This window comes from Amphiura filiformis, chromosome 9 (genome assembly GCF_039555335.1).
Source record: "Amphiura filiformis chromosome 9, Afil_fr2py, whole genome shotgun sequence".
NCBI classification, from domain to species: Eukaryota; Metazoa; Echinodermata; class Ophiuroidea; order Amphilepidida; family Amphiuridae; genus Amphiura; species Amphiura filiformis.
The window spans coordinates 40,147,540-40,167,956 of NC_092636.1; the positions used below are offsets into that span (position 1 = coordinate 40,147,540).

Below are 20,417 nucleotides of genomic sequence, written 5' to 3' on the forward strand. Positions count from 1 at the left end.
TTGGAACAAAATTTTTAAACATGTACTTGTTCAAAATTTGACATAAATTTGATTTTTCCTTAATCTTTCTCATATTTTGAATTATTGACCACATCAGGCAATAAATATTAGTTAGTCAAATAGACAGTCCCACTAAGCAATCAAAAGCAATGAACACGGGAGTGCTAAATGTTACAAATCTTGTCCTTGATCTCCTTAACTGAGGCCCATCAAGTAGCTTCCTCTCTGCAATCTTCTAGAGGTCAAGTTTATAGCTTGTTAATATATTACCATGGTAAAAAGGAAAGACTTGCTTGTTTAATGCATTACATGCTGTATTTTGACAAATCTATTTAAATTATCATTAATTGATTACTTTAAAGCTACAGATTTACAAATGAAACTGAAACTGTCATACATATAGCATAGATTTTATTAGAACCACACACAAGCATAATGGTATAGGAACTCATGCTTATTATTTCGATATGATCATTTAATATTTTTTCAAATAAAACACATAATTTCCTATTCAAAGCCTGGACAATGCAGACAACTTTCATACTACATGTAAATAGGCATATATAGTAGTAGGCATATATTTTCTATTTAACATCGATTTGCCTCTCTTTGTAAAATTATTCAACTTTTTCTGTTTTTTTGTTACATATATAATTGTTATTCTTTATAGTACTGTAATTTACTGTAATTACATAAATGGGGGAAAATTGAGAGTGCTATTTTATATTATATACCTCATATCATATATAGATTCCTGTCATCTGATTGGTTGAAAGTGCAGTCATTGAATTAACTATGCCCTCAAAATGAACTGCATGTATGGACCGGTCATGGAAATGAACTATGGACCGATCACGTGCATTGAGGTCAAACTGCGCAATTGCAACATCCACATATCCATTCGGTATATAAAACAAATATTGACTGCTTTATATTCGGAACATGGTTAAGATTGTAGGCCCGCGGTGATCTCAAAACCATGCTATGACCCTCTGCACCGATAGCATGGTTTTGAGATCACCTTGGGCCTATAATCTTAACCATGCCCCTCATAGCAATCAATATTTGTATAATATGAGTTATACAAGGAATCAGGATGGTATACCTCTCAATACTTTCTGTCAGGCCCATAGCAAGGGAGTGGACCACCCTTAATTGACAAAAAGATCCATTTCCCAGGAAATTATTTTGAAAGCACCCAAGAAGGTCCAAATTAGAAAGACAAATTGACAAAGGGACCACTTTTCAAAATTGTTTAAAATAGCAATCACGTTTCACATCATTAAATGATCCTTGGTGTATCTATATACCGTAAAACCTCGTCGACAAGCATATATAGTGTCTTTTGATGAAAATTCAATTAATATGACACAAGCATGAATATATGCCAATACAATAGATTGGTCTTACAATAATACCTGTTTGTATATATGCTTGGATCTGTAATATTTTTGCTCAAACTCCATAATGGCGCCTGGATTAATTTAGCTTTCATCAGAAGCACTCTATATTATTGTAGACAAGGTTTTATGGTACCTTGTATCTTAGATACTATATTATCTACCACATTTTGAAAACTAACCAACACACAACTTGAAGGAGCATTTTTATATATTTTTAAACAACATTTCATCCACTTCAAATTAGTATCCCTTACAACAAAGTACAGGTAATAAATAGTGTTTGTCTTGTTCCCCACATCAAGTTGGAATACCTGGATTGAATCTTTCTATCCCTTACAAGATTTATATGCTAATAATGCCTTACAATTTTAATGAGCACTTATTTCAGTATGGCTTCTGAAAAGAAACGGCCTACTTCAAGAGATACATCTACATGTATGCTGTGAAGATGGGCGTCCATTCTTAAGATCAATAGACATTGCGTTATCTGGTGCACAAACGGAGGAACGTACGCACATACTTCTTGCGTTTTATTCATGATTGGATACACACACAGACCTAGCATTTCAATTATAGCCCTTTTGCCCAAGATAAAAAAATACATTTTATTGTCTAAACAAACTACCATTTTCGTTCCATTAACCACTCAGGGAGCTTAGTAAAGTCATTTTGGATGGGCACTTATTTTCGCCAGCCTACTGGCTGGCATTGCATGCATAAATATGGCCCAAAATAGTCACCCATCATCAGTGCCATGTGTCAGACCATGACCCAGATATGCATGGGTGGTTAATAATATCATATTTTGCTTGTTGTAAAGTCACTGTGTGGGTGCTTATAGGGGCATGGGCTGTTAATGGAACAAATACAGTACTTTGTGCAAGTTACATGTTGCTTATTAGGGAAAGAACTTTTTGAATGGGACAAACTGTTTCATGGATGAAAACAGTGACACAGTTGGTGGATTCATTGTTAAGCTGTTTGGGACAAGTTTGCCCAGTTGTTTCACTTCTTTATCAAACTGTTCTCTCTCTTTCTTTGTCAAGTACCCTATGCTAGAAAACATATAACCTAAAGTGATATGCAGTGGCAAATTGGAATCCTTTTTATCAAAGATCGCATCACACTGAGCTCTAGCATGAGCAAACTGTTCAATAAGTTTTTGATCATTCATCGACACTTCAATAAGCAGGATGCTACTGTAGGTGAATTTGACCTCAATTGGCCTGATGGTAAATTCCGTAACTCCAGTTTGATCCCAAACTTCTTGCGCTTTATTCATGATTGGATAAACATCGCGTGGTGGGATACAACCTGCATGGCTGATGGCCTGTAATTTATCGCTAGCCAACCACTCGCGAACAAATTTGATCGGTGCCTTATTATGGCTGTAAATGTTGTAGGTGGTCATGTGGTAAGAGGTGTAGGGCAAAGGTGAGATTACTTTCCTCATAATTTGGCTGTTTTGTATGAATTCTTCTATGAAATCCAGTTTATCCTGACACATGCTTATGACAGTGTAACCACAGAAAGGCAGATATTCTCCTGAAGCATCAATCTTCCTTCCATAGGGATTCGGATCAGTTGCTGAAATAGAATAATTTGGCTCTGAATAGAAAATCAAAAACTTCCCTCATTTATTTTTATGCTATGATTGTAATCATCTGGCTTCTGAAAACAAATCTTCCTTGAGTGTCAAATTTGTTTTATTTAGAGTGAGTAGACTTAATCTTGGTGGTCCCATTTGGATTCAAATGTTTCCATGTATGTATATTCATGACAAAAACACACTAACTGACAAACACAGATGCATCAATGTGATATTAAAACACATGACCCTTCTTATTATTTGCATTCTGGTTGTTTGTGTGTTATCCCCTTCCCCCTCCTCTGAGTCCTCTCTCTCCCCTTTCTCTTGTAACTGCATATAAGCTCATATACATGTACATTGTAGTAATTTGCAGTGTTTACTCAGAAGCCGTATGTTGCAAGTTTGGGTCAGCGAAACTTACGAGCTGGCTTACATGAATTTGCAATATACGGTATTACAATAATTAGTCAATCTGAGGAATGTTTGATCCCAAATTGGGCCAATTTGGGAAAGAATGCTTCATTTGGTACACTCAATTTCCAGAGTGAGTAAACACTGACAATTAGAATGGTGAGTAATTTTTGTAAAGTCAATGAAAGGACTGTTAAGTCCTTAATGCTTAAAAGCATAATTACATTGTACATGTTCTTGTTTTATCATTCTTCATGTGAACCATTATCAAATTCAGGACACAGTTGTGACATGATTATTTACTATCAACATTAATATACGGCATCATAATGATGAAAACTGTTTCCCAATTTAACTTCAATGCAGTCTAAAATAAACCATGCCATCAAATGAGTCAGATGCTTGGCAATCAATTTTCACTTCATATGGGCTACCCCAGTTGAAATCCACACACCCCCTATGGAAGATACAACCTTAATCTCCCCACACAGGGAGTTGCATTTCAAATGGAGTTACCTGAATGGGTGACTTAACTCCATTTGAAATTCACATTCCCATTTCCCAGTGTGGAAGGTCATATCTTCCATAGGGGGTGTGTGGATTTCAACTGGAATATCCCAATGCTCATGCAGCAATCTAGATATTGTCTTAGTCCCTTACATCTGATCATGTGACTGATACAGAATAAAATAATCATACATTTTAGGAGTATGTAGGGCAAGATCCTTGCACTGCATTACCCATTACATAATAACATCTCAAATTACTTACAATACATGTACATCTAGCCCCTGGATAAGAGTTGGACCTAAATTTCCTACTCATCATATATTCACATTGTTGGAAACAAGATTAAATGTGATGCGATCAAGCAAAATCAGGCGGAACTCAGTTACTATACATTTTCAGTTTCTCATAGGATAGTAAAAAGCATAAATTTACAAATCTGGATTTTGCAGAAAACCCCAAAATTGAACAACCAGTTCCACAGATATGAGTAATTAAAGAGTTTCCAAAACAACAGGAAACAAAAGGATATGTGTACTCTCAAAATCAATATTTCCGAGTTCCGACTGATTTTGCTTGATCGCATCACAAATATGTGCATCTGCATGTGCATGTAATTTTATCAGCTCATCAACTAAGTTACAAGTCACTGTTTATCGGGTTGGTGTGAAAGTACATTTTTCTAAAGACTGACCATTGGGAGCACAGTGCTTGCTTAGCAATTAAGTGATCGAACTCGTAACCATAGGGTCGCAGGTTCGAGTCACATCACAACCAATTTGCTATGTCCTTGGGTAAGGCCCTTAAATTATCCTGTTTGCTTCAATTCATCTGCAGACTTGTTGTGCAGGAGTGGCGAACCCCCAGCAGCAACATTATTCACGGAGGAGTCTGGCCCAAGTCACTTTGAATGAGATATGGGTACCCTGGCCTGTAGACACAGGCATAAACCTTTACCTTACTTTTAAGTCACTAAAATCAAGCGCACATCTTATATTTGTCAAAGTTACAAGGTATGGTGCTGCTATCTAAGATCAGTCCGATAACAACACCATATGGCAACAGAGTGTGCCTATGAAACACACCTTATTGGCATGTAGTCAGAGGTCACTGGCATTTGTAACACCTGTGCAAATCAAAAGGAAATATTGACTGTTCCAAAGCATCCAATGGCATTGACCAATCTCAAGTTTAAAGGATATTGGCAATTTTCTTCAGCAATAGTGAAGACAGGAACTCTGCTTCATCGCTGCATTGATCTTCTGGCTTCTGCTTGATCTTCAAGCAAGAATTCTGTAACATTTTCTCCATTGCTGCCTTTATGTTTTGTTTGTTACAAAATGGAATATGAAACCATTTAAGTTGATTACCATGATTACATTTGCCATTATGGCCATATTTGTCTGACACTATGAGCTCCAGATTTTCATTATTTTTGTTACTGCGCGAGTAAATTCACAAAAGCGCACATCAGTCAGGCAATACGCAAAGCGCAGTTCGAGTAAATGCTGAACCCCGCTGTCAGTACATGTATGTCATTTTATATTAATCTGCAATGTTATGAGTGTGACTTCTCGCTAGTCCAAAGGTTCTCTAGTTCAAGGTTCTCTAGTCCGAATATAGAATAAGGGTTAGGGTTAGGATAAGGGTTTAGGGTTATGGTTAGGGTTAGAGTTAGGGTTTAAGGTTAGGGTTAGCGAGCCTTAATCTATATTCGGACTAGAGAAACCAATATTCGGACTAGCGACCAATTTTCTGAGTTCGGACTAGCAAATGGTAAATTACGTGTTTGGACTAGCGAACTTGGGACTAAGGAGCCTTCAGACTAGGGAACCTTTGTACTAGAGAGTTGTCACCACTCACCAGCTTGCTTATTACGAGCTGATCAGAGTATAGTTGATATAGAAACTTGTACCGATCACACATGTTTGAAAGGTAAGGATCATCCTTTCCATATATGGTATTATCCTGGACTGCAGATGGGAAAGCAAATATCATTTGGTTGTACATCGTGATGACTCTCAGCCTCAGGGTAAAAAATATATAGCATCAAAGTGAAAGTCAAACTAAAATTTCGACAAACAATCAGTATCCCTTCCAGGTTTGGCCCCTTCCCAAAACACTCACAATATGCCTCTGGTGATCGCTAACTAGTATAATAACTTACCAATGCCTTGGATTGCCTCCCCTACTAATAATGGTACATCCTCTGTCTGGCCAAGTTTGCTCCCACTACTGCCTAAATCTCTTGGAGTCTATAATGAAAAAAAAAGAAAAGAAAAATGTTGAATGAATGGACAAATGAAACAACATTGAAGCAATGACGTGTTCAGATTGTTTTCTACAGAGATGATTTATCTTATCAGCATCTTGACATATTTTAATCCTAGCAGAGTGATGCTATGTTATTCTAACTGATGACTTCCGATTTTGTAGGATGGATTTGAAAAATGAACACATGCATTGAAATACACATGAATTGACCCCTCCTGCATCTGATTAAAAGTACTATGCATATATATGTACAAATAAAGAAAGAAACAACAAACACAAGCATTTCCTTACTTCACACCAAGAAGTTAATCCATCAGTCCAGGCTAAATTATAAGGCAAATTAAATCCATTGTCACTATTGGCACCACGGTCACTATAGTACACACTATACATGATCCTGTCTGTCTGTCTGTCTGTCTTTATGTTTGTCTGTCTGTTTGTAGAGCTACTACCCTACCACACACATCGCTGATATTACATATAGCTGACCTAAGATACAGACTAGTTAGCTTGAGTGCATCCGAAAGGCTTCACAAACGAAGTTTAAACACTGTTCCTTTCAGTGATTGTCACAAACAAGGCCTTGCATCCTCATCTCTCACTGTCTAAAGTTCATTTTTTAATCATAAACATCTTATTTCAATGAACTTCATCCTTGGACATGAAACACATTTCAATCCTGTTTTTCTTTACTTTAATTTCTACACCTCGCTATCACTCCATTGCAAATTATGAACTTTGCCCAATAGATGAGGCAAAAAGCTGAGGGCATTTGATTGGATGAGTCACCAGTTTTCAAAGACAGGCGTTTTAATTGAACCAGGAAGAGCTGTGGGAAGCGACACAGGCAACCGTTCGGAAGCGCTTGTCTTAGCACATGCAGGGTACATGCGCTATTTTTACCTATTTAGAGCTTGGTGTCCCTAGTCAATTGATTGTCCTTACTATAATGTTAAAAGCTTACTACTAGAGAGGGTGTAGTGTCCGATTAGGCTGACAAGATGATGACATGTGTTTGTACAAAAACAATGTTGTTTTGAAAACAAAGTCTCAAAAAAGTTAAAAAGATGAAAAATGTCATTATGTTTAAAACCGATGAAGCTTGTAGCAGGAATGTGTAAACTACCATGCCAGCTTTTTTAACAGACCCCACCCTATTATTATCAGAAATGTAATAAAAATCATTTAAAAAAGAAAGAACTTTCAAAAAGTAGTTAAAAGAATTGTGTGGTTTTCAGCTTGCATGATTTTCAACACAAAGCATCCAACATGGTACCTCCACATTGAAAATGTTGTGAAATATTTGCGAGAAATTTGACCCATGACACACCTCAACAACCGCTTGCTTCTGATACATCTATGCTGCAAAAGATGGAAACCTAAACATGCTTAGATCAAAGATATAATGGGAGCCTGGAGGGATGGACCCACACCCCTCCCCCCACACACACACATACACCCCCACAGAGGCTTAGCATTTGTTTGGCCCCTTCGACAATTTTTGGCAGGTGATTTACAATATTAGACAAAAAACTAGCCAGAGCTTCTAAAAGTGGAATACCTGTCCTAGAATATCTGAAGTCAATCGCCTTATTCATTCAAGAGATGGCATTCGGACAGACAGAGGTATGGACAGACGGAGCCCAAAATATGCAAATTAGCTTATTGTCATAATAACGAATGCAAATTAGACCCCCAATGGCATACCTAATTACCTGTCCTAGAATATTTCAAATCAATCCCCTTATCCATTCAAGAGATGGCATCCCTGCAGACAGAGGTATGGACAGAAGGAGCCCAAAATATGCAAATTAGCTTATTGTCATAATAACGAATATGCAAATTAGACCTCCAATGGCATACCTAATTACCTATCCTATAATATTTGAAGTCAAGTGGCTTATCCATTCAAGAGATATCCGGACAGACGGACGGAGATGAAGGTACGGACATTGCAAAAACAATGAGGCATGTATGTACTCATGGTGGAGGCATAACAATAAAAAACACACAAACAGATCTGCTACTTGAAGAACATGACAAATCAGCCCAAATTCATTTTTCTAAACCTATTTTAGACATGACAAAATACTGTCACAGCGAAACTGAATTTTGATGTGCTGCATTGTGTGTAAACTTTGATCCAAGAACTTCTGCTGCCCAATACCAATATATCATGAATGCCAGCGATGTGAGAGAAAAAGTGCCAATTTCTGCACAATTTTCACATTTTTACATAAACTTGCATATGGGTATAATCAGAAATAATGGCACCAAAGTGTGACAAAAGGGTCAAAATTATAAACAGTGATCAGAAATGTTATTGTTGTCTAATCATAAGCACAACATATCTAAATTCAAGAAAAAATTAAAAACATTATTTCAGTCATGTTACTAAAAATCTGCAGAAACATTATAACACAAAAGTTCCATGTCATTCCTTGTCATATTTTGACAAAATGATGCAAATATGTAATTCTTTGAGTTTTAATTTTAAAATTACTTAGACACTAAACTAAAATAGTCATGCAGAATTTTTCAAATGGAAACAAAGTTTTGGGGAAAAAATAGAATTTTCATTAAAACACCTAGAAATTTCTGGAAATCAGGAACAAAAGTTTTTATTTGTCAAAAGAAACATCTTAAATTATTTTTTGTTTAAGTTTGTATAATGCAATATGATATATGCAAAAACTGTGTTGAAGTTTTTAGCATCACATTGTTCTTCAAATTGATGTAAGGAGCCATCAAAGTAGTGCTATTGTGTAACACTCCTGACACTGAATAGTACGGTACCTGTATGGCCTCAAATATTTTATAAACTACATTTTCTAAAAGAGTCTTTGTAATTTTTTGTTGACAACATCTATTGCCCTATCAAAAAAGACACAGAATCTAGGTGACTTACGTTCAATTTTATTTTTTGAGCTCAGCTTGCATGTTTTTGTAACACTCCTGACACTTTGCTACAGTCACTGTATAGCCTCAAATATAAATTTGCAAATCACATTTTCTAAAGTAGTTTTTGTAATTTTGTAAATCTCAAAAAGGGGCAAAAAATTGAATTACATTAGTTCAATTTTATTGTTGAACTTAAATTACTTACAATTGATTGTCAGGAGTGTAACATTTTGTGAACATCTTGAAAACCATGTTTTTATGTTCTTATTTCTTGAATATGAAGGTCTTTACATCATGATTGCAGCAGTTTGGCTTGAGGAATATATTTTCAGTGCTGAAAGAACACCAACAGACTGGTAATTTCTTCAGAAATTTGAATTATTGCCAATTAATTAATTCTGTGTAACACTCCTGACATTTTGAATTCGGGTATTTTTCTGTCGAGGCGCTGCTGTGTTGTTGGTGTTGGATGGATTGGGCATCGGAGTGCGCGTGGGTGGATCGTCCTTCCTTTTTATGTTGGGATATTGTGGGAGCGGATATTTGGTTCTGGAGCTATGGGCGTATTTGTGGCAGCTGCGTTGCTTTTTGTGCAGACTTTATTTTATTGATATGCATGCAATTTACAAAAGTGCAATTTATACAGTTTTTCATGGTATTTTAAGTGCTTTGTAATTTAAGATTAAGGAAATTTTATTTTTCAATATTTGTATATTTTTTATAACTTTTGTATCTCTGTGTATTTTAATATGTAAAGAGGGCCCCAGTGGAAAGCAGTGCTTTGTTCACTGATCTGGGCTACCCTCTATAAAGATGCCGTTAATAATAATAAAAAATTTTTATAGCTGTAGCAAACATGTTCAAGCAATGGCAAATATTTTTCTCGTTTTTGAGTTCCTATTGCAATGCACTAATAAAATAAATAGTAATGTATGAATATTGCCACCTTGGTGTATGAAAAAATAATTGAATTCTGATGTAACACTCCTGACGAGACAGGATTTCTCATTTCAAACCGCTCTAAAAGAAAACAGTTTTGATATCATGCAAGTTTTATTTTTCCAAGTTTGGCCCAAATGTTGTTTTTACTTAATTAAAACAGACTGAAATTGATTATTACTGTCATCATAACCTTACATGTACAATGCTACACAATCTGGCGACAAGTGATTTTTGGAACATATTTTATTTTTCGCACCATGTAGTCTTCATATGTTCATAAGTCGACTATTATGCGACTAATATGAAAGAATTTGGTACTTAATATTAGCAGAAACTTCACAAAATGCCATGAAAACACATGCAAAACTTTTTAACTTGTATATTTTTTACAGTGCATGATTAAAATACAAGTCCCTCTTTTCTTGTCACGCTAAAGTGTAACACTCCTGACCATGGGGAAGAAAATTGGGCATATTATTTTTTACATGACAGCTATGACACTACAAATTGCTGTTGTTAAAGAGCCAATAACACACTTTTTGAAAGATGAATTTCTTTGCTGGTCTTTTCCATTTGCACAGCAGGCATCAAAAACCAAACGGTGCAATTATTTTTGACTTTACCCATATCATACATTCATACTGAAACTTCAAAAGTTTTGCATGATTTTAAATTTCTAAAAAAGTGCCAAATTATGTAGCACACATTTTTACCACTCTCGCAGCACTTTGTGCAATTTTTCCTGCATCAATACAATATTTTCTTGTGCAGTCTGGAATGTCTCCAAAATATGGACCAAAATGTACCACAATTAGCAAATGTGCCCTTTTGGTTGTTACTATTGGCACCAAATAATGTATGTGGGTCATTGAATGAAGTTAAGACTTAAGTGTGTATTAGGAATAAATTTCTTGCACTTTATTAAACATTATTCTAATGCATTTATGCATTTAATTTGTATCCATTTTGAAATCATTAACATAACAACAGAGAAAATATACGATGCGCTAAAAACACCGAAATGTGCACATTTTGGGTATAATTGCGCATTTTAGGACCGGCCGCGATTTTAGATTATCCCAAAATAATACTTTTTCAAGTACTCATTTTCCAAAAACCTGTTCTTTTCACTAAAATCAAACAATCAATAATGATCTGCAACACAATCCATGTTAAAAAAAAATATAGAAAATAGGCTGTCGCAAAAAATTGCAAGAAAATATAGAAGAAAAAAAGTAACAATTTTTTAATATTGCATAATTTGAACTTTTGGGGAAGAAAAATCATGCAAATTGCACAAAATCACAATTTTTCAAAAACAGGCGTGTTTATTATAATATAAATGCAGAGGTAGAGTAGAGGTATGATGGATAGAAATGATTTTCAGCAAACTCTGACTTTGACTGAGAGGGTGTCCAGCCAACACATAAATGGATTTGACATCATGGAATGACTGAATGAATGACTCATCCATGCATCGCGTGACGCGTATGTGCGCAACAGCAAGCATGTGCATATAGGCAGGCATGGAACTTAACATTTTTTTTGCCACTCACAATTTAACCCGTCCGAACAAAATTGTACTCGTCCGATATCACGGCCGCCAAATCGCGATCAGTGCAGTTTTTGAACATAAAATTTGTTATGATGAATAAAAGCAATTTTAAAAGACAAAATCAAAATGATAACATTTTTTTTGTATTATTGATGCTCCACGTGTTTGGTGTTTTAGCATGACAACAAAACGTTAATTTAAGAAGTGTGGAAGTACCAAAATTATGTAAAAATTGGCCAAGTTTGAGCATGTTTTTGCACATGTTTCTGACCACGTTTCGGACCAAAATTGACATGGAAATGAAAAGAAGACAAAATATCATAGCGACTAGAGATGGAATATGATAAAATACCACAACGAAAATGCACTTTTATTTTATTTGAACAATCGACATTAGGGTAAATTGGGGTAAATGGAACGCTTTTAGCAATAAATCTAGGGCTGCTAAGAATACGCGATTGCGTTATTTGCGCCGGAATTTGCGTATTTTGGCTCCAATTGCGTTTTTTGACATTTTTGAAAAAAACTTTTAAAAAAAATTTTTTTGTTTTTTTGTTTTTTTTTGTTGCGATTTTTATTTTTTTTTTAGAGAATTTGGAGAGTCCCTGGACCTAACATCAAGTGCTACCATCGTAAAAATAAAAATTAAAAAAAAAAATTGGAAAAAAGATACAAAAAAATTACAAGTTTGTATCCAAATGGGACCAATTTGTAACTTGTGTTCACTTCAAAATCTATCTAAGATATGGACTTGTGTACAAAACCAATGCATTTTTATATCTTCAATAGACTATGCAGTGAACACAAGTTACAAATTGGTCCCATTTGGATACAAACTTGTAATTTTTTTGTATCTTTTTTCCAATTTTTTTAAATCAACCACAAATGATTGCAGTACTTCACTCTAGGTCAAGGGACTCTCTAAATCTGCAAAATATTTTTAAAAACGCAATTTTAATTTTTTTATATTTTAATTTTCTTAATTTTTTTTTTTTTTTTTTTTTCAAATTTTTTTAATGATGGTAGCACTTGATGTTAGATCCAGGGACTCTCCAAATCCTTGAATTTTTTTTTTTTTAGATTTTGCGTTTTTGGCGGATTATTTTTGCATTTTTTGGAAAATCGGGGTGCGTTTTTTGGCCTCCAAAATCGCGTATTCTTAGCAGGCCTACAATAAATCACTTTCTGTGGTCGGGAGGGTATCCATATATTATGATTTCAAGAAGTAGATTATATGTTTTTACAACTTGTTTTAACAGATTAACTCCCATTTTATGCTTTGTTTCTTGTACTCAGTCCAAATACATACATGGTCATAGTGTTCCAGTTACCCCAACAAATTGGGGTAAATGGAACAGTGGGGTGGGTAATTGGAACAAGGGGATTACTTGTAAGGAGCCTACATTCATAGCTATCATGGCTATATTTACATTGAAAAGACATCAGAATGTTTTATTTAACATATATTTCGTTACTAAACAAAAGAATAAGAACAATAATTTTGTTTTCATGATATTTTATAAACATGGTAAAATACCACATAAAAATGCACTTTCTCTTGGTACATAACAGAAAAAAATGGTTTTCGGATTTAAAAAATCAATAGGGGGCCTAATCGACCATGAATTAGTTATTTGTAATATATAATTTCATAATATTTAAACCAATTAGGAAGAAAATATTTAACATGTTATATATATTTAAGGTTAGTAAATATAAATTATAATTTCATAATATTTAAACCATCAAGAAAATATTTAACATGTTATATAGCATATTTAAGGTTAGTTAACCATGTTCCATTTACCCCAATTGGATCTGTTGTGGGGTAAATGGAACACCAAACCAATTAATTAGCTAATTAGCATATTAATTTGCATAATTGCATCATTAAAATCTACTATTTTTTTGTTTAAAACATTTATGTTATTTTAGATAACAAACATATTGCCAATATTGTATGACAACACTCCACACAGTATTCAAATATTTAGGAATCAGTACCCTTAAATTAGTATTGTTCACTGAACCGTACCACCACTTCAAGGTCAGTGACAACCTTTGAGATTTTCTTCCACTCCAATACCGAGTAAACTCAAGTTTGGGGTATGAAACATACATGTTATTGTACATGGGCTCAGTTCCTGCAGCAGCCGCTCCTCTCACCTAGTTCAGCACCAGATGGTCATTTTTACTTGCACTTATTATTTTGTGTTTCGTTCTGGAATGGTGGTGGGAAATGTTGATTTTGATGTTGGCTCTGCACTGGATGTAGTATCTGCACACTTGGAGGGATAGCAACTCGTTGGTCTACCAAGAATTTGTATAGAAGTAGAAACAAAAGCGGAACGTTTGGCGTTGGGGTAAATGAAAGACTCTGTATGATGTTGCCCAATTTTGTTCTTGATTGAGGAAATTGTATTCTCAGCGTTCCATTTACCCCACCGTTCCATTTACCCCAATTTACCCTACATGTAATAAGGTCAGATTGTAGGCCTACTCCGAGTCTGGGTAAGGGTTAGGCCGGCCGTGAAATGTTACTCGCCAGTCGGGCTGGTGAATTTGAAACTTTACTCGACCGGCCGCAATTTGAATTGCAACTGGCATCCGGACGGGTGGAAATTTCCTAGTCCGAATAATCAGACCCAGAACAAAATATTAATTTCTGACATGATCCTGTACTGGGTCTGAACTGTTTCCATATGAAATCTTGATGGCAAATTGGACAATAGAAGCACATGGTCCCACGTGACAGCTTTTTAATCCCTATTCATGTTACGTGAATCACGCTATTGTGGACCATCCTTCTGATACTTGAGTGTTTGGACAAGCGGAACGGTCTTTTGTCTACCTCTCTGTTTGTAAACAAACCAGGAGGTCGAAATCGTCCTCCTCGCCGAATACGAAAGTCAGCGTAATATATTATCATACCACTAAGGGAAATATCAAAGAACACCGCTAACCTGATATATTTTCGTATCTAGTCAGTGAGTGCGTATTTTACGCTTTATATCTAGTCAGTAAGAGCGTGCCATTCGCAAGCCCGATCGGCGTACGGCGAGGTACGCGATAAAGGCGACTCAGCGTAAACCGGGCGCGTAAATGCACGCAATTTGTTATTCTCAGAACAATCCTCTATTTTTTATAATCTCTCTCCTATTTAGCAGCGATTTTCCTATTTCATATCGTAATTATTTAAATAATTAGAATGACTTAGTGGTATGATAAATTAGTTATTAGGTTCAGCGTCGGTATAGTGCGGGAAATTATCGTGCGCTCAGTGTCATACTGGGTTCAGCCTTCGGCTTCACCCAGTATGACACTTCGCGCACGATAATTTCCCGTACCATACCGACGCTTCACCTAGTCCGAATAATCAGACCCAGAACAAAATATTAATTTCTGACATGATCGTGTACTGGGTCTGAACTGTTTCCATATGAAATCTTGATGGCAAATTGGACAATAGAAGCACATGGTTCTACGTGACAGCTTTTTAATCCCTATTCAGGTTACGTGAATCACGCTATTGTGGACCATCCTTCTGATACTTGAGTGTTTGGACAAGCGGAACGGTTTTTGTCTACCTCTCTGTTTGTAAACAAACCAGGAGGTCGAAATCGTCCTCCTCGCCGAATACGAAAGTCAGCGTAATAGTACGGCACTGCGCTTCACCTAATAACTAATAGTACGGTAGGCCTACTAGAAATTTCCATGCCTGTGCATAAGACCTTATGGAAAATAATGTGCTGGACGATCAGCAGTACACGTAATTTGTGAACGCTACTCTGCAAAATATGAATATTGATAAATCATGCAAACTTAAGGGTTGTGTTTAGCTATTTCAGGTGGGTAGGGGTAGAAAAAAGATTATTGCCATTTTGACCAAAACACGTGAGTATTTATGATTTGCCAAACAGAAACTAACAGAATAATACCTAAAAGTATCACTTTTTAATCATTTTGTCATAAATACGACTTTCCACCATTTACAATTATTTGTACCGGGGTGTGGCTGTTCTCAAGTCGATCAAGATTGTGATGTAACATTCCATACAGAGGGTAATCAGTACGGCGTGAAAAGTATGGCTTCTATAAGGTTACAATAAGGGAACAAACCAAAAGATCGATGCCGTCCAATAAACGCGTAACTAGTTTCGTTTCTCAGCCGACCCCTCCCTCCATGCCAGAAACGTAATAATGAAATGTTGGAAATTTTGACATAATAATAATAATGACACATTCTTCAGACCGATGTTTTTGTACAAACGTAATCGAGTATTTTTACCCCCTACCCCTTAAACGAAACTGGTTTCGTTTATAAGACGCTATCGATTTTTTGGTTTGTTCCCTAAAACAGGTAATAGGTATGAATGGCCGTGTAATCGATCTAGAGAAACCTGTCTCGCTGTCATCTTAAGCTGCATGGGTGTCCCAGAAAGATCCATACCGGGAAAGTTGAATTTTGTAGGTAGCATTGTTATCAGTCGTATTGTTTTGAGTTCTAAATATTACACATATTTAGCTTTCTTGGTAATTTAAGATTTTAAAGATCGAATGTTTCTAAAATAAATTACCGAATATTGCGTACAATGGTGAAGTTTAAGTTTTGACAATACAATCTATTATGAAAATAATGAAGTAACCGTTCAGCACAAAGTTATTTGGAAAAAGTTTTGCAGCTAATTTTGTTATGATCTATCGATTACTAGCATGCATGGTATAAAGGATTTGTTAAGCTTGATTGACCTAATACTGCATGTGTGTCGTTTTGGCGGCAGTTTCAAAATAATGATTGTGGTGTATGAGTTTCATCATTTGAAATGCCGGCAGAGATTGATTTAGGGGCCTATTATAAAAATATTATAGAGAAGATTAGGTCCTTGTGCCACAGCATGTATTTATGTCCCTATTGGCAAACACACAACTAGGAAAAGGTGAAGATTACATTTGCAGCAAGTTTTTCTTAAACAAGTTATACCCTCTATAAGAATTACATTTTTGGCGTAAAATTGATCGTAAATTTTTTTTTTTTAAATTCAGCACAAATATCGGGACTAATATTGAAAACACATGAAAAAGGTCACTTAAATCAATATTAAGAATTATTCAGTGTTTCAAGCTCTACATTTGTGCCAAATTTGGTGTATCTCCTTTGACAACTGAATGATTTCTACACTATATTGCAAAATGCGCCTACGTCTGGGCGATAGTGATAAAGCAGGTCAATGTCTGGTGCTTATGAAGCCTGTGCTGTAAGTTACACACGTGCAATTTTTGTCCAGTTTTAAGAATATCAATATCACGCCAAAACGAATCAAGTTTTTGAAATGAAAGTAACACAATAAGTAGGTGACATTTATGTCATTAGAGTTATTGAAATGACGTTACTTTAACTTTAACTTTAACGTCTAGAGGATTATAGAGATTATGTATTCAAAACCAAGGTGGTTTTGAATACATAATCCTCTGTAATCTCTCTAGACGCTAAAGTTAAAGTTAAAGTAACGCTATTTCGCAAGCTCTATTGTATTCCATGTACCGGTACTAAAATTAAATACACTGTTGATTAATTTTTCAAACACGGTATAGATCATTCTGGAACACCCTGTATCTCAGAACTGTCCTTCAACACAGGTGGTAGTATACGGTTATATTGTTCCGGTCCATTTATGACATAGCCATCCTCATTTTAATACATGATAATACAATAAAACATGAGATCGGTTTGAATGGTTGTGGAATCAAACTAGAGACCTGTTCCTTTGTCACCTTTATAGACCTGATAAATCAAGCGGAACGATTCTATATCGTTTTAGAATTGGTCGTATTGCCAGCGCTGCAGTGTTAGTATTAACTTTGGGCTTCTTATGAATTGACTGTCAATATCTTATACTTAGGTATACATTAAAACTCAAACGGGAGAAAGAATCGCGCATACGCATGTTAGAACATTTTCAACAATGTTTTAAAATTGTATATTACAATGTATTTACATTAACATTGTACCCTAAATAACATGGACATTTGGGTGATATGTTGATGTAGTTACGGGCCATATTTAGTGCCGATTTGTCCCAATTTGCTTTTGACTTGCCTGGCAACACTCCATAAAATATGGCTAGTCGTGTGAAGACAAAGTTGAAGACCTATAAGGAGTTATATTCGTTCTCAAATGGAATCATTATGAAGATCGTAAGTAAAAGTAATATAATAACATAGCGCTATTAGCTCGCCTATGAACCTTGATATTCGTTAGTTAACCGGATACATACCTTCGGCAAAACTGACAAACTTGTAGGCCCCCTACCAAAATTGGCGTTAACTCGTTACTGTCGAACATGTACAAAATATGGCTTCCGTGAATCTGAAAATATTGATATTTCAAAATTGGTTAATTGTATTACCATAAATCGAACACGGACATGCAGGATGGTATCTCCAGAAGTCTTTTTGCCTAAAAAAATGGAATTTTGTTGAATTTAGAGTAACAAAATAACATGCGCCAGACAGTGGTCGATTTAGACTGTAAAATCAGGTAGAAGTTTGTATGTTGACGAAGCTTGAACATGCCTTCGTCGCATTCGAAGTCACAAATATCTATCATAATTCTTATTTCAAGGTCCTGTAAATACCTCAGCAAAAGATAGGGTCATCGTCCAACACGGACTGCTCGAAAAGAGTTCACCTATAAAAAACTGCGTGGGCTGTTATGCGTCGTTATATGTACAGGCATATTTGAAGAATTTCCTATCAACTAATAATATTAAGATTGCTAAAATATTAATCTAAAGACTTCAATCTTTCATGTGCACCATTAAATTTGCACCTGAGATAGATATTGCTAGGCAAAATTTCACAGCAAACATTGCAGTTTTCTCCCATTTCGGAGATATTTGAGACAATACAGCTCGACCCCTTAAAAACTGAATAATTTATTTTAATAGTTCACATAATTTTACAAATCATGAAAATGCAATTAAAAACTAAAAATATTAAAACCTGAACTGATATTAACCTTGCTTTCTGTCAAAGATTTAGGTTTTCCGCTCTCATCTGAGATATTAACTACGGGCCCTCTACCTAGGGAGCCAGTTTTTGGCATCCCTGCCAAGGGTCCCGCAGTTCCAGCGCCTACATTTGTCGCTGCGGCGGAAGCGGAAGACTCGCTGCCCCCGCCGGCCCCGGCTGACTCCAACTCATTGGGCGGTGTTCGGCTTGACGGTAACTTTTCCATTTCCATACTGCTGCCACTTGGTTTTCTGGAATGTTTAGACGATTCCGATCCTTCTACAACATCTTCTTGACTGCCTCGTTTTTCCATTATGAATTTCAAAGGCGTTCCTGCAATTGTTTAGGCAATTTTTCATGAATTTTACACTACGGAAATACGGAAGATTTGCTTCACAAGCGAGTCGCCATGTTTAGGGATTTTCAAACAACAGAGGGCAGCAAAGCAAAATAATTTACAGGACCTTACGGGCGCAAACCACTAAATGTACGCAATATTTTCTGCTCCTCTCAGCAATATTTCTCGCAAGACTAGTGTCCAGACCCGTAACTGGGGACTGGGGCGCCAGGCGGCCGCCGCCCCCCCCCAATCCCAAAATGCCCCAAAGTCCCATTTTTGGACCCAAAGAGTCCTATTTGCGAGCATAGCGATCAAAAAAATTATGCCTTTTTGGTAAAAAAAAAAGGTCAAAATTTTGGGAAAAAATTCCACTTTTTCAAAATCAGCCCCCAAATAAATCCTGGTTATGGGCCTGTCCCATGATTTTCAGTACACAGCTAACACCCACGGCCAGGGGGTGGCTTTGGGGTCTGCAGCCCCGGGAGGGAGAAAGAGAGGAGGGAGAGTGGCATAGCCAGTGGGGGAAGGGGGCATAGTACCGTAAAATGGGGTAACTTCGGTCAGCGGGGTAACTTTGGCCGGTCAAATATATTTTTTTAAATGGTCATAGGCCTATCATACAGCAATATTGTTTTTAGTCATATTTGGTGTCAATTTGTTAAGAAACATATTTGGAAGAAATAATAGTCGCTCATGTCCAATTTCCTCGAAATTTACGAAAAAATAGTGATTTTTGACCAAAAATGAGCATTTTTTTACAATTGTTTCAGAAAAAATCAAAATCGATATTTGTGAGCAAGGATGTGTGCTTGATTAATTTTGCAAGGGTCAAATGTCACAAAAAACAACAACTTGCCCATATACAGCGAAGATCAATTTTTTTGATTTTTTTTCCTTCATGGAATGTAATACGCTGACCAAAGTTGCCCCAAATGTGGGGCAACTTTGGTCAGGCTATTTTGAACCCCTAGGGCACCCTTACGAAATTATTGAAAAATCTTTTTCAGCTTCAAGGTGTAGAAGGGAACCCTAATGTCATAAAAAAGAGTTTATTAAATATACTGGTTTTGTTTGGAAGCAGTGATTTAAAAACTCTGAAAAGTGCCCAAAGTTATACCCCATTTTACGGTACCCCCTAAAATCAAAAGGGGAGAAAAAAGCGCCCCAAAAGTGGATCCATAGGCCTATTTCACAAATTTTGATAGCCTTTTTCGGTCACATTTCCCGAAAATGGAGCCGAATGGAAAATATTCCTGTAAATAGGCCTATAGAGATGCCTCAAAATAACCAATAATAATGTAAAAATGTTGCACCAAATGCCTTCATTGAGGCTTTGATTGCAAGTTATTGAGCATGCGTGTTCATATTACAGTTGGAAATCTGGCAAAATATATGCTCCGAAAATAACCTACAAATGTGTAAAAAGTTTGCACCAAATGGCACCATTGTGGCTTTCACTTTCAAAAATTTTCTAATTCTGAG

The 20,417-nt window shown here is 36.0% G+C and overlaps 1 protein-coding gene across 2 annotated transcripts in view; it reads right to left on the reverse strand.

Moving 5' to 3' along the window:
* LOC140160991 (phosphatidylinositol-3,5-bisphosphate 3-phosphatase MTMR2-like) overlaps positions 1-19,014 on the reverse strand; it is a 40,648-nt gene extending 21,634 nt beyond the window's left edge. The window contains exons 1-2 of one of the 2 annotated variants that reach the window (XM_072184351.1): positions 18,603-19,014; positions 6,080-6,167 (exon numbers count right to left, since the gene is read on the reverse strand). In XM_072184351.1, the coding sequence (XP_072040452.1) occupies positions 6,080-6,167; positions 18,603-18,908 (394 nt within the window). In that variant the 5' untranslated portion in view covers positions 18,909-19,014. Of the gene's footprint in view, positions 1-6,079; positions 6,168-6,477; positions 6,639-18,602 lie in introns of those variants that run through there. The other variant, XM_072184352.1, reaches the window with a different exon arrangement.
* Positions 19,015-20,417: the final 1,403 nt, after the last annotated feature.